This window comes from Saccopteryx bilineata, chromosome 4 (genome assembly GCF_036850765.1).
Source record: "Saccopteryx bilineata isolate mSacBil1 chromosome 4, mSacBil1_pri_phased_curated, whole genome shotgun sequence".
Classification (NCBI taxonomy): Eukaryota; Metazoa; Chordata; class Mammalia; order Chiroptera; family Emballonuridae; genus Saccopteryx; species Saccopteryx bilineata.
In genome coordinates, this window is record NC_089493.1 from 232,084,242 (window position 1) to 232,100,141 (window position 15,900).

The 15,900-nt window shown below is 37.3% G+C and overlaps 1 protein-coding gene across 2 annotated transcripts in view; it reads right to left on the reverse strand.

The window, feature by feature from the left end:
- LOC136334123 (uncharacterized) overlaps positions 1 to 13,343 on the reverse strand; it is a 155,156-nt gene extending 141,813 nt beyond the window's left edge. The window contains exons 1-3 of one of the 2 annotated variants that reach the window (XM_066273957.1): positions 13,241 to 13,343; positions 9,704 to 9,980; positions 2,141 to 2,232 (exon numbers count right to left, since the gene is read on the reverse strand). In XM_066273957.1, coding sequence (XP_066130054.1) covers positions 2,141 to 2,198 — 58 coding nt within the window. In that variant the 5' untranslated portion in view covers positions 2,199 to 2,232; positions 9,704 to 9,980; positions 13,241 to 13,343. The remainder of the gene's footprint in view (positions 1 to 2,140; positions 2,233 to 9,703; positions 9,981 to 13,240) is intronic. The other variant, XM_066273956.1, reaches the window with a different exon arrangement.
- Between the last annotated feature and the right edge of the window lie 2,557 nt (positions 13,344 to 15,900).

The following is a 15,900-nucleotide window of genomic DNA, read 5'->3' on the forward strand; positions in this document are numbered from 1 at the left end:
TCGCTGGCTCGAGCAAAGGATTACTCGGTCTGCTGAAGGCTCACGGTCAAGGCACATATGAGAAAGCAATCAATGAACAACTAAGGTGTCACAATGAAAAACTGATGATTGATGCTTCTCATTTCTCTCCATTCCTGTCTGTCTGTCCCTATCTATCTCTCTCTCTGACTCTCTGTCTCTGTAAAAAAATAAATAAAAAATAAAAAATAAAAAATAAAAAATGTGGGTGAAGTGAATGGAAGACACCAAAGTGTGGTTGCTAGATAGCCCATTAAACAGGTTTGCTAGCTCTCTGTGCCGAGGTTACGGGACTTCATACAACAGAGAAGGCGTTCTCGTGTCACCAGGTCTTCTCATTTTTCATAAGCTTACTGGATTCTGGATCTATTATGTGACATTTCCCAATTTCTGGGGCTCGGTTCACAGTTTGAAACACCTTCTATAGATGGAGGCCAATATATTTAAGTACCAGCTCTGGCTGAAGAACTGCTAGCTTGCAACATTTATTCCTCTGCTTTGTGATTTTAGAATATTTTGCTATGAGAAATTTGTGAACTTGAGCATGGGCTACTTGTGTAAAAACAGTGGATAAAACATTAAGACCTCAAATTATATTTAAACTCCATCTGAAAGAGAGTGTGAAGGAAAAGAAAGGAGAATGAGCAACAAGTAAATAATGACGTCAGGTAAATCTATAAACCAGGAGTCCACAGGGTATTTGTAATAAGTTGATTAAGCTAAAAATTAAACATAATTATTTATACATTTATTTGAAATATTCTTAATTTAAATATGATTTTATATATTTATATATTTTTAATATAAAATTTAAAAACATGCATATATAAACACATATAAAGAGTAAATACATAAATTCTTTTCAACGGGAAAAAGAAAAGTATCCCATCAAAATTTGACTAAAGATGAAACAGAAATAGAAAATGCAGAAAAAAATTGCTGTTTCAGAAGCAAATAAATAATCTTAGGTTTAGGAATCATAATGCTCCAACTTCAGGAGAGTTATACAAATTTCTTTTATTATGTATGTATGCATTCATTTAGTTTTTATTCAGAGGGGAGGCAGAGACAGACTCCTGCATGTGTCCCAACGGGGACCCACATGGCAAATCCACTAGGAGGCAATGCTTTATCCATCTGGGGCATTGCTCCATTGCTCAGCAACTGAGTTGTTCTTAGTGCCTGAGGTGGAGGCCATGGTGCTATACTTAGCACCCAGGGCCAACTCATTCCAATGGAGCCATGGCTGTAGGAGGGGAGGAGAGAGAGAGAGAGAGAGAGAGAGAGAGAGAGAGAGAGAGAAGCGAGAGGGAGAGGGGTGAAGAAGCAGATAGGTGCTTCTCCTGTGTGCCCTGATAGGAAATCGAACCCATGACATCCACATGCCAAGCTGATGCTCTACCAATGAGCCAATCAGCAATGACCAGTATACAAATTTCTGATTTGCCACATATGTTCTCCAAGCATGGTGAAGTTCCTTAAGCAATATAACCATTCCCATCTGCCTCTAATCTAGCCTGAGGGAATGGCCTTTTCATTGCAAGTACTGAAACAGTTTCCAGCAGGCCTGGTTATAACCTGAGAGCAATAATGTGTAAGTCGTGGAGACATATCACTCTAAAACCCCTTTACAAGACAGTATGAACATGATAGCAGTATACAGACTGAGAGACTGCCTTCCAGAACTGTAGATTCCAATTTATTCTTTTAAAAACACCCTCATGCCAAGAACAGTTTAGTTTATAGCCCTTTTCAATTTTACAATTTATAAAATAGCAGTTGACTACACTTCAATTTCTGCAAGTAGGAAGATAGAACTGAGATATTGATAGTTACATAATAATGTATGAAACACAGATTTTAAAAATAGGGGTCTTAGTAGCTTTTGTCTGAATAAGTAAATATTTTATTTATTTAAATTTTTATTCACAATACATGTATCATTAATAATTAATGCAGAAGTATATACACAATAACAGTTGATCAAACCTCTAGACCATTTTATAATATTTATATGCATTTATCTTCTTGCTTTTATAAACATTCCTGTGATAAAGAAGAAAGTACATAAGCTGGGTAGTTCATTTTACACATACTTATAAAATAAATGAATTGGACGTACACATTGGGAGATTCAAGAGTTTCCATTTTTTACAGGCTTTTCTTCTTTTTCTCCTCATTTTTGGGAGCTAAGGGTCTTCAGCTTTCACCATCCTTTGAAAGCAAAATATTTGAAATTATATTCCACTCAGAATTTAGTTTTAGTAAAATTGCTGACTAACTCAACTCATTCCAAAGTAATAGCATAGTATCTTTCTCTGCCATTCCACAGTGTTCACCTTTGAAACATACTATCATAATTATACTTTCTTTTTCTATTTAATTTCACCCAAATAGTTAGTGCATTACTTTATGCCACATGGACATTCAAACATGTTTTTTTTCATATGTGTAGGCATGTAGGATACAAATTATAAAATCCTATTCTGTTTAATTGGTTATTTTATATTCCAGTTTTTCTTGGCCTAATAGAAAGATCTAATTTTTTATGAAGTTGAACTAATTTGTTGCCCTGCTAAATTAAATTTGCCTTCATTACGTTATTATATACATTACAGTTAAATATAAGATTAAATATACATGATATATTCTTTGTAGAAGATAAATAACTCTTTACCTTTATTGTGAACGAAAGGGTTATTTTTCCTGTTGATGATGCCTTTGCTAACAGAAAATATTTGTGCAGAGATATTTGAGATCGAACTGTATGCAAAGATGCAAAGAGAGCTTCACTGAAGTAGTGTTTCAAGTGTTTCGGCAGCCTGTGCCTTGAAAGACCTCAGCAGACAAGCTCCACTTCTGTTTTACCCTAACTCAAAGAAAGTTGGTTGGTTTGTGGCCAGTCTTGGCAAAAATGTATCTAAATTCTTCTTAACTCATCTTTCCCTTCAAACTTTCCTACTTTACAATATTGGTGATTTCAAATCATTTTTCTTTCAGATAGTTTGAAAGCCTCATAAGTTTCTGAAAATATTTCCCCTTTTAGATTGCGATTTTTTTTTTTTTAAATTTTTTATTTATTCATTTTAGAGAGGAGAGGGAGAGACAGAGAGAGAGAGAGAGGAGAGAGAGAGAGAGAGAGAAGGGGGAGGAGCTGGAAGCATCAACTCCCATATGTGCCTTGACCAGGCAAGCCCAGGGTTTCGAACCGGCGACCTCAGCATTTCCAGGTTGACGCTTTATCCACTGCGCCACCACAGGTCAGGCTGATTGCGATTTTTATAGAGTGGAATAAACTCTCTTTCGTCATCTTCCAATTATCTTTCCTATTCTCTCCCTCAACAGGCAAAATCAAGTTCCTATGGATAAGAAAGCAATATCCCCTTTTTCTTAGAAGGCCAACATAGGGGTAGAGTTGAGGAGAGGACTACAACATATCTTACTTTTTTTAAAAATCCGTCTTAGACATATTGGATTTTCTAATTTAAAAAATGCTTCAAAAGTGGCCCTAGCCAGTTGGCTCAGTGGTGGAGTGTCAGCCTGGCGTGCAGGAGTCCTGGGTTCGATTCCGGCCAGGGCACACAGGAGAGGCACCCATCTGCTTATCCACCCCTCCCCCTCTCTTTCTTCTCTGTCTCTCTCTTCCCCTCCCGCAGCCAGGGCTCTATTGGAGCAAAGTTGGCCCGGGCGCTGAGGATGGCTCCATGGCCTCTGCCTCAGGTGCTAGAATGGCCCTGGTTGCAACAGAGCAATGCCCCAAATGGGCAGAGCATCGCCCCCTGGTGGACATGCCGGGTGGATCCTGGTCAGCACATGCGGGAGTCTGTCTGACTGCCTCCCCGTTTCCAACTTCAGAAAAATACAAAAAAAAAAAAAAATGCTTCAAAAGCACTTGGCTAGGCTATCGGTTATTTCTAGTCCCATAGAGCTTGAATAGCAAAACGCAGACTGCTGTGCTGTGCTGAATGGAGAGTGCCTCCACCTTTGAGTCAGAAGTTCTGGGTTGTAGTCTGGCTCTACTACTTACTTGGCAGGTTTGGTAATCTGTTAGGCTGAGTTTCCTTTGCCTTTAAGATGGAAACTATAAATTCCAAACATAACTGACAATGCGTAATAAATGACTCCAGTCAAATGACATCATCATTCTTACCTTATGTTAGAATATAACAGATCTATTAGAATATATACATTTATAGCAAAATGGTGGGGTCTTGATAACATTATACGAAGTGAAATAAGTAAATCAGAAAAAACCAGGAACTGCATTATTCCATACGTAGGTGGGACATAAAAGTGAGACTAAGAGACATTGATAAGAGCGTGGTGGTTACGGGGGGAGGAGGGAGAAGGAGAGGGAAAGGGGGAGGGGGAGGGGCACAAATAAAACTAGATAGAAGGTGACAGAGGACAATCCGACTTTGGGTGATGGGTATGCAACATAATTGAACGACAAGATAACCTGGACATATTATCTTTGAATATATGTATCTTGATTTATTGATGTTGCCCCATTAAAAAATAAAATTATTTAAAAAATTAAAAAAAGAACATATACACACATAATTAGAATCTAGCAGTGCCTGACTTTGAAAGAATATTCATCACATCAGAGCTGCAAGTGAATGCTTAGATAAATCTAATCAAACCATCAAACCATTTTTTTTTTTTTACTAAAAATATCTGAAGACGTTTTCAAGATGAACTCATCCAAAGTTCTTTTTGCATAAGGAAAAAAAAAAAAACGATACCAAGAGAGTCCTTGCTTCTTGTTGTACAGTAATTGTGGCAAATTCATGAGTAGAACCCAGGCTATTAGGAGTTAGTCAAGCTCTCTCTTGAATGGATACATGTGGTATAGATGCCCTGGGATTGTTTCTGATCACACAGAACATTTAAATCCATTTGCACTTTGGTTCCTAAAGAGCGTTACAACTTTGATCCAGGAAATTGAAGGAAATGTAGCATCTAGCACTGTGCCTGACATATAGTAGGCATCTCATTTAATACATACTCATGAATAAGTGAATTAGATAGCCCCATTGTTCATCTAATTATGTTTTCAATAATGTGCCCTCTTGTATTTCTAAATGTATTTTTTCCTTTGTCTATGTATAAGTGTTGATAATTAATAAAGATTCTATTTTTTAATACATGTACTGTTCATCTTTTCCCATACTAGTTCTCTCTCTTGCTCTGACTTCCATAAAAGGCACTGAAGTCAGCTGATGGTGGCACCTAGAATAAGTAGCATGAGTCCATTCTGTAGGGGGTGCTACAATTTCTACTTAATTGAATGGTGGCAAATATTTCTTCCTATTTGCCTGTTAAACTTGACATGGCTGTAGCCACACTGTTCATACTAATCCTGAGCAAAATTAGGGGTGGGAGAAGGTTCCTTAGAATCTTAGTCTCCTGTTGCTTTGTGTGGGACTCTCTTCCTCCAAGATAGTCAACCACTTTATTTATTCTCCAGCTTCTCTTTCTTCTTTTAGAAAGAGCCTACTAAAACTTATTTATGGCCCTGGCCATTTGGCTCAGTGGTAGAGTGTCGGCCTGGCATGAGGATGTCCCGGGTTCGATTCCCGGCCAGGGCACACAGGTGAAGCGCCCATCTGCTTTTCCACCCTTCCCTCTCTCCTTTCTTTCTCTCTCTCTCTTCCCCTCCTGCCAAGGCTCCATTGCAGCAAAGTTGGCTCCATTGCCTCTGACCCAGGTACTAGAATGGCTCTAGTTACAATGAAGCAACTCCCCAGATGGGCAGAGCATCGCCCCCTAGTGGGCATGCCGAGTGGATCCCGGCGGGGCGCATGTGGGAATCTGTCTCTCTGTCTCCCTGCTTCTCACTTCAGAAAAAAAAAAATTACAAAAACAGAAACAATAGAAAAGAACTTATTCACAGAGAGAGTGCTTAGGACACCAGCAAAGTAGGGGCACTGAAAAAAGTTTTAGAAGATTAAAGAATTTAATACACTGTATTTCAAAAAGATTAAAAGTGGTCACCTTTGGAAAAAATTAGAATAGTGTTAGATTTCTTCACACATAGTCTAGGATTTTATTTTATTTTTTTAGTCTAGAATTTTAAATTTCTGTCTCTCTTTCTTTCTTTCTTTTTTTTAATTAAGTGAGTGGCAGGGAAGCAGACAGACAGATTCCCAATTGCACCCCAGCTGGGATCCACCCAGCAAGACCCTACCTGGCGAGATTCTCTGCCCATCTGGGGCCAACTGCTCTGTTGCTTGGCAACCGATCCATCTTAGTGCCTGAGTCGAGGCCATCCAGCCATCCTCAGTGCCCAGGGCCAACTTTGCTCGAACCATTCGAGCCATGGCTGCGGGAGGGGGAGAGATAGAGAGATAGATAGAGAGAAAGAGAGAAGGAGGAGGGGAGTAGGGGGAAGGGTGGAGAAGCAGATGGTCGCTTCTCCTGTGTGCACTGACCCGGGATCAAACCCGGAAGCCAGGCCGACGCTCTACCACTGAGCCAACCGGCCAGGGCAGACTTTAAATTTCACATGAAGATACTTTAATCTTTTCAAATCTTTCCTACAACGAGTTAGTAATATTTACCTATTTCCTATCTCTAAAAAAGAGTATTACAAATTTTTCCCTCTTTCAATTTTCTGTCCCTTCTCTTCTTTCTGCATTCTCCATGATGATCTATACAGATGATTCTAAAATTCATAATTCTAGTCCAGACTTCCCCCCTGTCAAAGTCTAGGCTTAAATGTCAACTGAAAAGTTGACTTATCTACTTGGCTGTCTAATCGGAATTTCCTACTTATCATGTCACAAACTGAGCTCTTGATGTCCCCTGTCTTCTCCAACTGTTTACTCCCCAGAATTGTTCTAATCTCAGTTAACAGTTTCCCATCTAACTCACGTCAAGCACCCAAATGCCATCCTTGACTCGGCTCTTTACCTACTGTTCTCATCAAGCCCATCAGCAAGTTTTCCCCTTTTGGTTTTTAAATATCTTATCCTTAATATACCCACTAATGTTTTCTTTATTGCTAGTACCCCATCCTAAGCCTCTCTCTCTACACATATACATCTGTGTGTACAGGTACCTGTATACATATGTAGTCCAGACTTTAAAAACATATATATTTATAATACATTTATATATGTACATTCATTTATATTTTACATCTGGAAAATTGCAATGGTTTCTAACTGATTGTCTTACTTCTATATATCATTTGATTATTTATATAGCAGCAAGACTTTTTAAATATATAAATTAAATCATGTCATTCTCCCTCTCTAACATTCTCTCCTTCCACTTTGAAAAAATATGAAAACTGAAAGCACTTCAGTTTTTCTTTTTACACATATGCATAAAGTATAATTTTATCCACAAACAAAATACATCACCACTAGGCCTTCACATATGCATTAAGGTATCAATTTCACCAGAGTTCCTGGGTTTATATTTTTTATAAAAGTTTATTTGTTCTGTGCAAAATTGGCAATGAAGCTCAGAAAAGTTACCATGATTGCAGTCATACATCAGCCAAATTCTGTTACATTTGAGACCTTTCTATTGAATTTTATAGATTTTATTTCTACCTGAGCTTTGACTCATTACTGTAATTGACAGAATGAGAAAAAATGTAAACAGGAAATACTAACAATATTCCCTGAAGAATTACATACTGATAGTATTATTCTAAGAAAACTGTTAAAACAAAGTTTCTTTTTAAGGTATTAGGAAATTTTACTAGCGCCACTTTTTTGACAAATCACTTAAAAATTCTCTATTGTATTGCTAACCTGAAACATTTTTCTTGAAACATTCAAAGAGAATGTTCTGTTATCAATAAAAAAAGATTAATAAAAGTGTAAATAATGATCACTATTAAAATTCTAGATGAGACTAAATGTGAAATTAATTCAGAAAGTTACATGCTTAACTTTAGGGTAGCACATCATCTGTACTCTATATAATGCCCATTGGCTCCACTTCGTTGTAGAATTTGAAAGCAATTTTGGTTTATTCTTTATAACTGTAGGTTCTTGTTTTTAACACAAAGCCTATGTTCGCTGCACTAAATGTTTAAAAGAAATTTTACACATAAGACAAATTATAAAAAGTTCAATTTTAAAAATATTTGAAAAGAAGAAAATTCCAAAATTCCTCTTTACTTTAGAAAATATGCTTTAACTGTACAAACTTGTCTATTATCATTCTTAATTTTGAATAGCATGTGTTTTAAACTACAGCCTTTTGTCTTTTTTTTTTTAATGGTATGTACAAGCATATGAAGAATTATATTGGAAAACAGCTGGTTCAGAAGTGCCCATATAACATATCAGACTTGCATTATGGGTTGTGAGGATAAAAACTTATCAGACGTGGTTATTGGGCAGTAATTGTTAATAAATAATTTCCTAGAGTCTGGAAACTAAACAGCTTTAATTAAGATCATTTAAGCTATTATAAGTTGTTCTTCACACCTTTACTTCCTTCCCTGGGTTGAAAATATTGAAGACTGTTTTTATATCCTTATTTATATACTTTCATATGGGTAAAATTTTAGAATCTATTAGGTTAAAATTTTAAAAGAGAAACAAGCACATCTCAAGACCCATGAAACCGACTTTTCCCTTCCCTGAGCATACAATGGGCAGGTGTTGAATCTCACAGGGAATATTCATGTCCATCTGCAAAGGAGACTCTCGGTATTCATTGGAGCGTAAATCTGTTCAAGTGTTCAGTTCAGAGGCTAAATATAAAAGTATTTAAATACTAAAATAATTATCTTTAAACATAAGTTTTGTTGGAATGCCATCTCCGTTTGACCCATAATAGATCAAACATAATTTAGTAAATGAGAGTAACCCTTGAAGACCAAGAAGCTCATCTGATGTAAGTTAAATCAGAATCTCTGTAGAAATCAAATGCAGATAGAAAAGAGCATCATGTAGTGCGGAATTTATTATTGTCATTATTACTATTACTAATGTTTTAAAAGCTAGGTAAAAATCTGTATTAGTAACGCAGAAGAAAATTGAGCTCAGTATTTAATAAAGTTTGATACATTAAGTAATACCAATAAAGGGAGGGAAGGATGAACCAAAAATGGAAATCTTTTAACGCTTCCAAAACTGCTTGCCCTGCTTACAGGACAGATAGGTGTGAGGTCATCTCCCGACTCCCTCAGTTCCCATCAGAGGAACCAGAATGCGATGGAGGAATTAAACAAAACAGTGCTGAGATGTGTTTCACTTCTTTCTCCACCATAGCAAGCCTCTGAAAGTGAGCATTTTTTTACTAATGATTTTTTGAAAGGTTTTTCTTGCTTTTACTATGTTAAATGTAAAGGCTCTTCCTGAATGCTTCAGAAATTCTCCCTTTCCTCTCTCACTTTCTTATAGAATGATTTAAGTGAAGGGAGCAACATTATAATTGGGAAAACCCAGTGTACTTCCCACAGAGATAGCCTTAAGAATTTGGTGCTCTGTGCCTGCTATGGGCTGAAGATTCAGAGCCGGACTTAATATAAAATGTAAATATATATAATGCAAACTTGAAGGAATTTACAGTTTAGCACAGGGTTACTCAAATTTGAGAGTACTTAAGAATCACTGAGCCACTTGCTAACAATGTAGATTTTTCGCCTCACTTTAGAGATTCAGATACTAAGGTGAGGCCAAGGAATATACATTTTTAAATAAGCACCCACCTTCCAGTCCCATCACCCACACCAAGAGATTCTGGTTTCAGAGGCACTGTTGAAATAGATACAATTGAGTAGGTGGAATGAAGCGTCCTTCATAAAATCTTCAATAGCTTTCAGATGTTAGGCTAGGGCAGTCTCGAGGAAACTCGCAATGAATTCAGTTTCACTTCAGCTACTTCGTATTTCTCCTCGCCCAGATGGTACAGACTAAGGTTAAAATTTTGTATTTTTATTTTTTGTTTTAAGCACAGATTCTCTTTCTTTCCATATCAGGAAACTCCTAGGAGGAAAAAAAAACTCTAAGAGATAATCACTTTTATTTTCCCTCAACCCAGTATAAATTGTGACTTAGTACACAATTTAGTACCCAAATTGTGTACTAAATCAATATTAAGGCTAACTCCTCAGTATTTTCTTAGATCTGTGCTAAACATGACATGTGCTAAAAGTCAGATTAGTAGGCTAGGACCACTCAAGTAAGATGTCATGTATTTTTCATTGCATGTCTCCTTCATGTTCACGTTTGGCTCTGTCAAAGAGTTCCTAATATTGGGTTTGACTTTGCTTGTAAGAGCTAAAATGGTTGGTAAGTACGTGGAGGACTGCATTGTAGTAGAAGTGTTCAGAAGGAGGATGTTTAGGAAGGGTGAATGAGGCACCTAAACCTTGATCTTCATATTTATAATGGTGCATCCATCGTCTCCTTAGAGCTTCAGTATTTATGGGGCATGGTTCTTCATGAAGCACACCTCGTGTGACTGTCTGCCTGGGACTGAAGCGGACCCCTGGCTGCTCCATGGTTAACCTGACTTGAGCCAACAGAACTCCAAAGGAAATTTAGATAAAACACCCCAGTGTACACAGACTCAGATTACCCTGGGCTCTGAGAAATCACTAGAGATGTGGGCCAAAATATAGGATCCACAAGGGCAGAGATCTTGTCTCCCTTATACTTTGATGTGTTCCTGTTCCATACCTGAGGAAGATCACAGTAGCTGGTAACCATGTGTTGGATGAATGAATGAGTGAGTCCAACTGGCACTATTGCTTCTCAGCTTCAGTCATTTGTGTACTACTTTCATGAGCTTTACTACTCCCATGTAATAGCTGTGCTGTTACTTGTTTAATAGTTTTTAATTCATTAATTTTTTTACTTCAGCTTCATGTTAGACAATAATATATGTGAAATTCTGGGTGGGAATTAATACACATTAAAACAAAAACAAATAATTAAAAAAAAATCTTCATTTTGTACCTCCCAGAACCATTTTGCATATTAGTAGTGGTATGTGTCACTCACTTTAGAAGGGGCAATCATATGTTTGTGTTATTATCATGACATTATTAGACTAGAAAACCCTGAGGAAGTGAATTTTTCTTTGGCCACCTAGAATAAAAACAAGCGAACAAAAAACCCAAACCTGATCTATAGCCACTGCTAAATTCTAAAGAGAGTAAGAAAAATCTCAAGTCAGTATTTAAATTAAATTCAAAATCTCTTTTCCTATCCGGTAAGAAAAAAATTGTTTTTCTCATACTCCCCCCCGCAAATGGCCACACGTTAATTCTACCTCAAATCATTCAGAAGAAAGTAATAAACAGGTTGTATTTCTGTGAAAATGTTGTCATCATCTGCTGTTAACTAAGAGACAACTTTTTATTTTTGCAATGTTAAACTTCGATCTTAAGGTGATTACATTACCCTGACAGACTAAATCTAAGCAAAAATTTTCATTGGGCAGATAATCCGGGCTAACATTCCATCCCATCTCTCAAATTCACTGAGGTCTGGACAGTCCCATGAGGCAAAAGTAACATAACAGTACATTTTGTGCATGTACTGTGTACCTTCAAAAGTCAGATCATATTCAGAAGTTTTATTCTTTTTGCAAAGATAACCAGGAAGCAGTCTCTGAAAGAGGCTTCACAGCTGATGAGAGACTTGAGAATTTGACTCTGTAAATACTGGTATGCCATTTCAAAGATTTATTTGATAATTTGGTTATTGGTTGATTTTCCCCCTAAAGAGAAGACACCAAGACTATTTTATGAGCATCTTGATTGTAGTTTCATCACAGGTTACTACAGATTTGTTTCAGAAGTTAAATAACTTCATATAAAATATTTTAAAGAAGTGAATTGTTAGCAACTGAGGGAATATCTAAAAAATTAAGTAGACAATAGTGATCTCTTTTTATATATACTCAATGATATATAGGCTTTTGATACTTTGCACTCACAGTGCTTACAGTTTAGTTAGGAAAATAAATGTTAAATATATCCCTGGCTATATAATTACAATATTAATAAGTGCTACTTAATTAGGTTGTAATGAGAGTGCATAACAAGAAGACCTAATCTAGTGGAGGCCTCCTTGAGAGAATGACTTCAGGCTGAAACCTGAGTGGGAAGGGAGAACAGAGAGAAGAGCCCAATACAGAAGCCCTGAGAAAACAAGAGCATTGGGGAGAGCTGAAAGGTCAGTGTGGCCAGAGATGGGGGTACAGCTTGAGGAGTGGTTCGACATTAAGGTAATCTGATAGTAACACACACACACACACACACACACACACATACACACCTAATGTTTAAATTCTGGAAGAAGAAAAGGGAGATGAAAAACCACATAATATTTAAATTCTAAGTGAGAATGAGGAAAGGAAGAGTGGCTATCTTACTCCTGATTGTGAGAGGAAACTTTGATTGTAAATACTTATTGCCATCAAAATCTTGGAACATATTATTTAAAAACCAACTGAGAGTAAAATTGCAAATACATCATTTTGCAAAGTTTGATTTGGGATTCTTTATACAAAAAATATTAGCCAGAATATTTGCCTATAAAATTGGTTTAAACCTCAAAGTAATTGCAGTTATTGTTATAGAAAAAATAAATTTAATGCTTTCTTTCTTACGATCAGATCATAATGTCTTGGGTGATATTTTCAAAAATTAAATAAAAATATCTATGTAAGTAAATTAAGGCAAAATTAATGCCCTACTAACTAAACCAGATGAGAAAATCATTTGGTAATTTATTAAAATCAAATATACATTTGGTAGTAAGTTTAATGCTGCAATGGAAACAAAGCAGAATATGGGACCTGAAAACAAAGATTACTGCTTTGAAATGAAACTGATCCTCCATGAATTCAGAATGAATTTCAATTATGCTTAAAAGCCTCGCTTGTCAATTGCATTTCCTTTGCTTTCCAAATGCATACTTTATTTCAAATTAGAATATGGCTGGTGGCTATTCAAATATGCATGTGAGATCTCTCTTAGCTTAAATAAAAGAGGCTACTGAGAATTTTTTTCGATGTATCCATCTTCTCTGATAACAGAGCAATTTACAAACAGCTGTTGGATTTTCTGTAACTGTAAAGAAATGCATTGTTAATTGTTATATAACTTCAAAAATTTTTCTTTTTGCTATTATCCTTTGTTAAGTAACTCATTTAGGGCAACAAGGGTTCAAAACAACATAGAAAACAACATAGAAAAAAAGAAGAAAGGAAATAGAACATATAATCAGCTCACCTGAATAAAGCTTTCATTGATTCCTCAGCTCTGAAGGAGACAGGAATTAAATGCAAATATGTATTTTGAGAGGCAAGAAAATGAAGTAAAGATTTGAGGACCTTGTCTTGTTCTACTTTGGATTTATCTGGGTTGTCTAAATCCAAAATCTGATTATCATATTTAATCTTATGCAGTGTAAGGAATGATCTACCATCCTTTAATCCGTCTATTATTACCCATCTTAATCATTCCTAGCGTCCGTTATTTTCCAATATACTTTTAGTGCACAATGATGCTCCTGCAGATTAGGAGCTTGGATAGGAGCATTTATGAAACACAACTATGGTGTTCACATGGTGCAGATGAAGAGGACGAAACCCAAACAAAAATGAAAACTGAAATGATCTAGTTTGGCTCTTTATCAGCTATTTATCTTCGTGTGGTAGATACAAGGTGTATGGCCAGTAGTCGCTGCCATCACTGCCATGCATGTCCAGGTTCCTGTAAAGCCAGTTGCCATAGCCACCATCACAGCTGCCTGGCCCGTGCAGGTTCGCATTTGATTTGGACAGACAGTAATGAAACAACGGAGCCAAGAACTGGTGGGCCATTAGCTTTAATCCTAGCTTTCACCCAGCGGGCAAGAAACACACACAGTGGGAAAACATTTCCCTTTCTATTCAGGGTTCCCAAAGCCACTGACTTATCTGAGTTTTCTAGAATCAAAGGTTTCTATCTCACCAGTCTTATTCACCTCTGTTCCCATCTCCTTTTCTCTGCACAAACTGGCTTCCCCTTCAGCACTCCGCCATCTTGGCTGCTTCTCCTCTCCTCCACACGGCCTTTCTCTGCTCTCCTTTATAGTGTAGAAATCAAAACCTTTAATCCAATATACAAACAATGAAGTCTCTGATACAAAGTCACTTAGGGTGGGAAAGGCTTAGTCTTAAAACTAAGCCATAGGCTATAATGACCCTGCCTGCTTACAGCCTGTTCTCCACACCCAATGCAAACTTAAGCGAGCAAACCTATATATCGTATTTACAAACTTATTTGACCAACAGTTCCCATTAGATGCGGGCAGACAGTCAAGAAACAGTGGAGCCAAAAAAATGGTGGGCTGGTGAGTAAATACACACAGGGCTCCAAAACCCTGACACATTCTCCAGTTCTACAACCAGGAGAACCTTCTGTTTTTTCCCAGAATCAAAGGCCCCCACCAGTCTCAGTCACCTCTGGTTCCCCACCTGTACACCTTCTCCCTTCTCATTTCTGCACAAACTGGTTTCTCCTTCAGCACCCTGCCATCTTGGCTTCCTTCTTCCCACACAAACTTTGCAAAAACATGGCTTCCTTCTTCTTCTTCTCTCCTTTTAGAACCTTTCTGGTGCCAAAAACCTCCTCCAGCAACATTAGCATAATAATGGCCCTTCCCAAGCAGGATGGTAATCCACAATTTGCAATCAACTGCTCTGCTCTGAGGGTAAGTACACACATGGCTGCCCAGTGCCATTTTTAACAAAAGTGAGCAAACTAAAAAACACAAATTTTACAAACTCATTTGCCCAACACAGGGGCAGAAATATAGTACAGTGGAGGTTGTAGACTTTCATTAGAAAGACTTAAATTTGCATCTCATTTCCATATCCTATGTTGATTTGGGGGAAGTCACCTGACTTCTTAGACACAGTGTGCTTATTTGTTAAACTGAGATAAATGATATAGGCCCTGACCTAGAATTTTTGAAATACTGTGAAATATGTAAATGAAAATATAGTTCAGAAGTTCAGTTTAGAATCTTTAAATAAGCATTTTTATTTAAACTAGTAGCACAATTATTGATCATAATTATTCAGGTGATCCTTAATGAATGTTATTAATGCATAATAAAAATTTAGAAGGTTGGTCTGTGGATTTTTGCAAGAACATAAATACAAGGGGTTGGAAGAAAGAGAAGTGATATGAGTTTAACTGCAGAGGTAAATTGCTATGCTAAGGAAAATGGACTTTATCCTAGTGCACAGAGAAGCATTTCTGAAGAATAGAAGAGAAAGACTAGGTAAGATTGCCCCTCCAGCAAGATCTCCTTGGCTGCAATGTGAAGAATGGATTGGGAGGAAAAAGTTGAAGTAGGGAGACCAATTTAGAAAGCCACCTGAGCTAGAAACCAGGTGAGTCTCTTGAAGTAGAATGATGGTAGTGGAGAGACAGAGACTGAGATTTAAGAAGTATCAAGAAGAAATTAAAGGGATGGGATTTATTTTATTTTTTAGTGAGAGAAACAGAGAGATAGAGACAGACAGAAAGACAGGAAGGGAGAGTGATGAGAAGTGCAGCACTTTAGTTATTCATTGATTGCTACTCATATATGCCTTGACTGGGGGGCTCCAGTTGAACCAGTGGCCCCTTGCTTAAGCCAGCGACCTTAGGCCTAAACCAGTGACCTTGGGCTTCAAGCCAGTGATCTTTAGACTTAAGCCAGTGAGCATGGGGTCATGTCTTTGTTCCAACACTCAGGCCAGTGCCCCGTGCTCAAGCCAGTGACCTCCAGGTTTCAAATCTGGTTCCTCAGCATCCCAGGTCTATGCTCTATTCACTGTACCACCACCTGGTCAGGCAAAAAAGGGATAGTATTTAGAGACTGGTTGGCTGTGGAGTAGGGTAGGGTGAGAGACAAA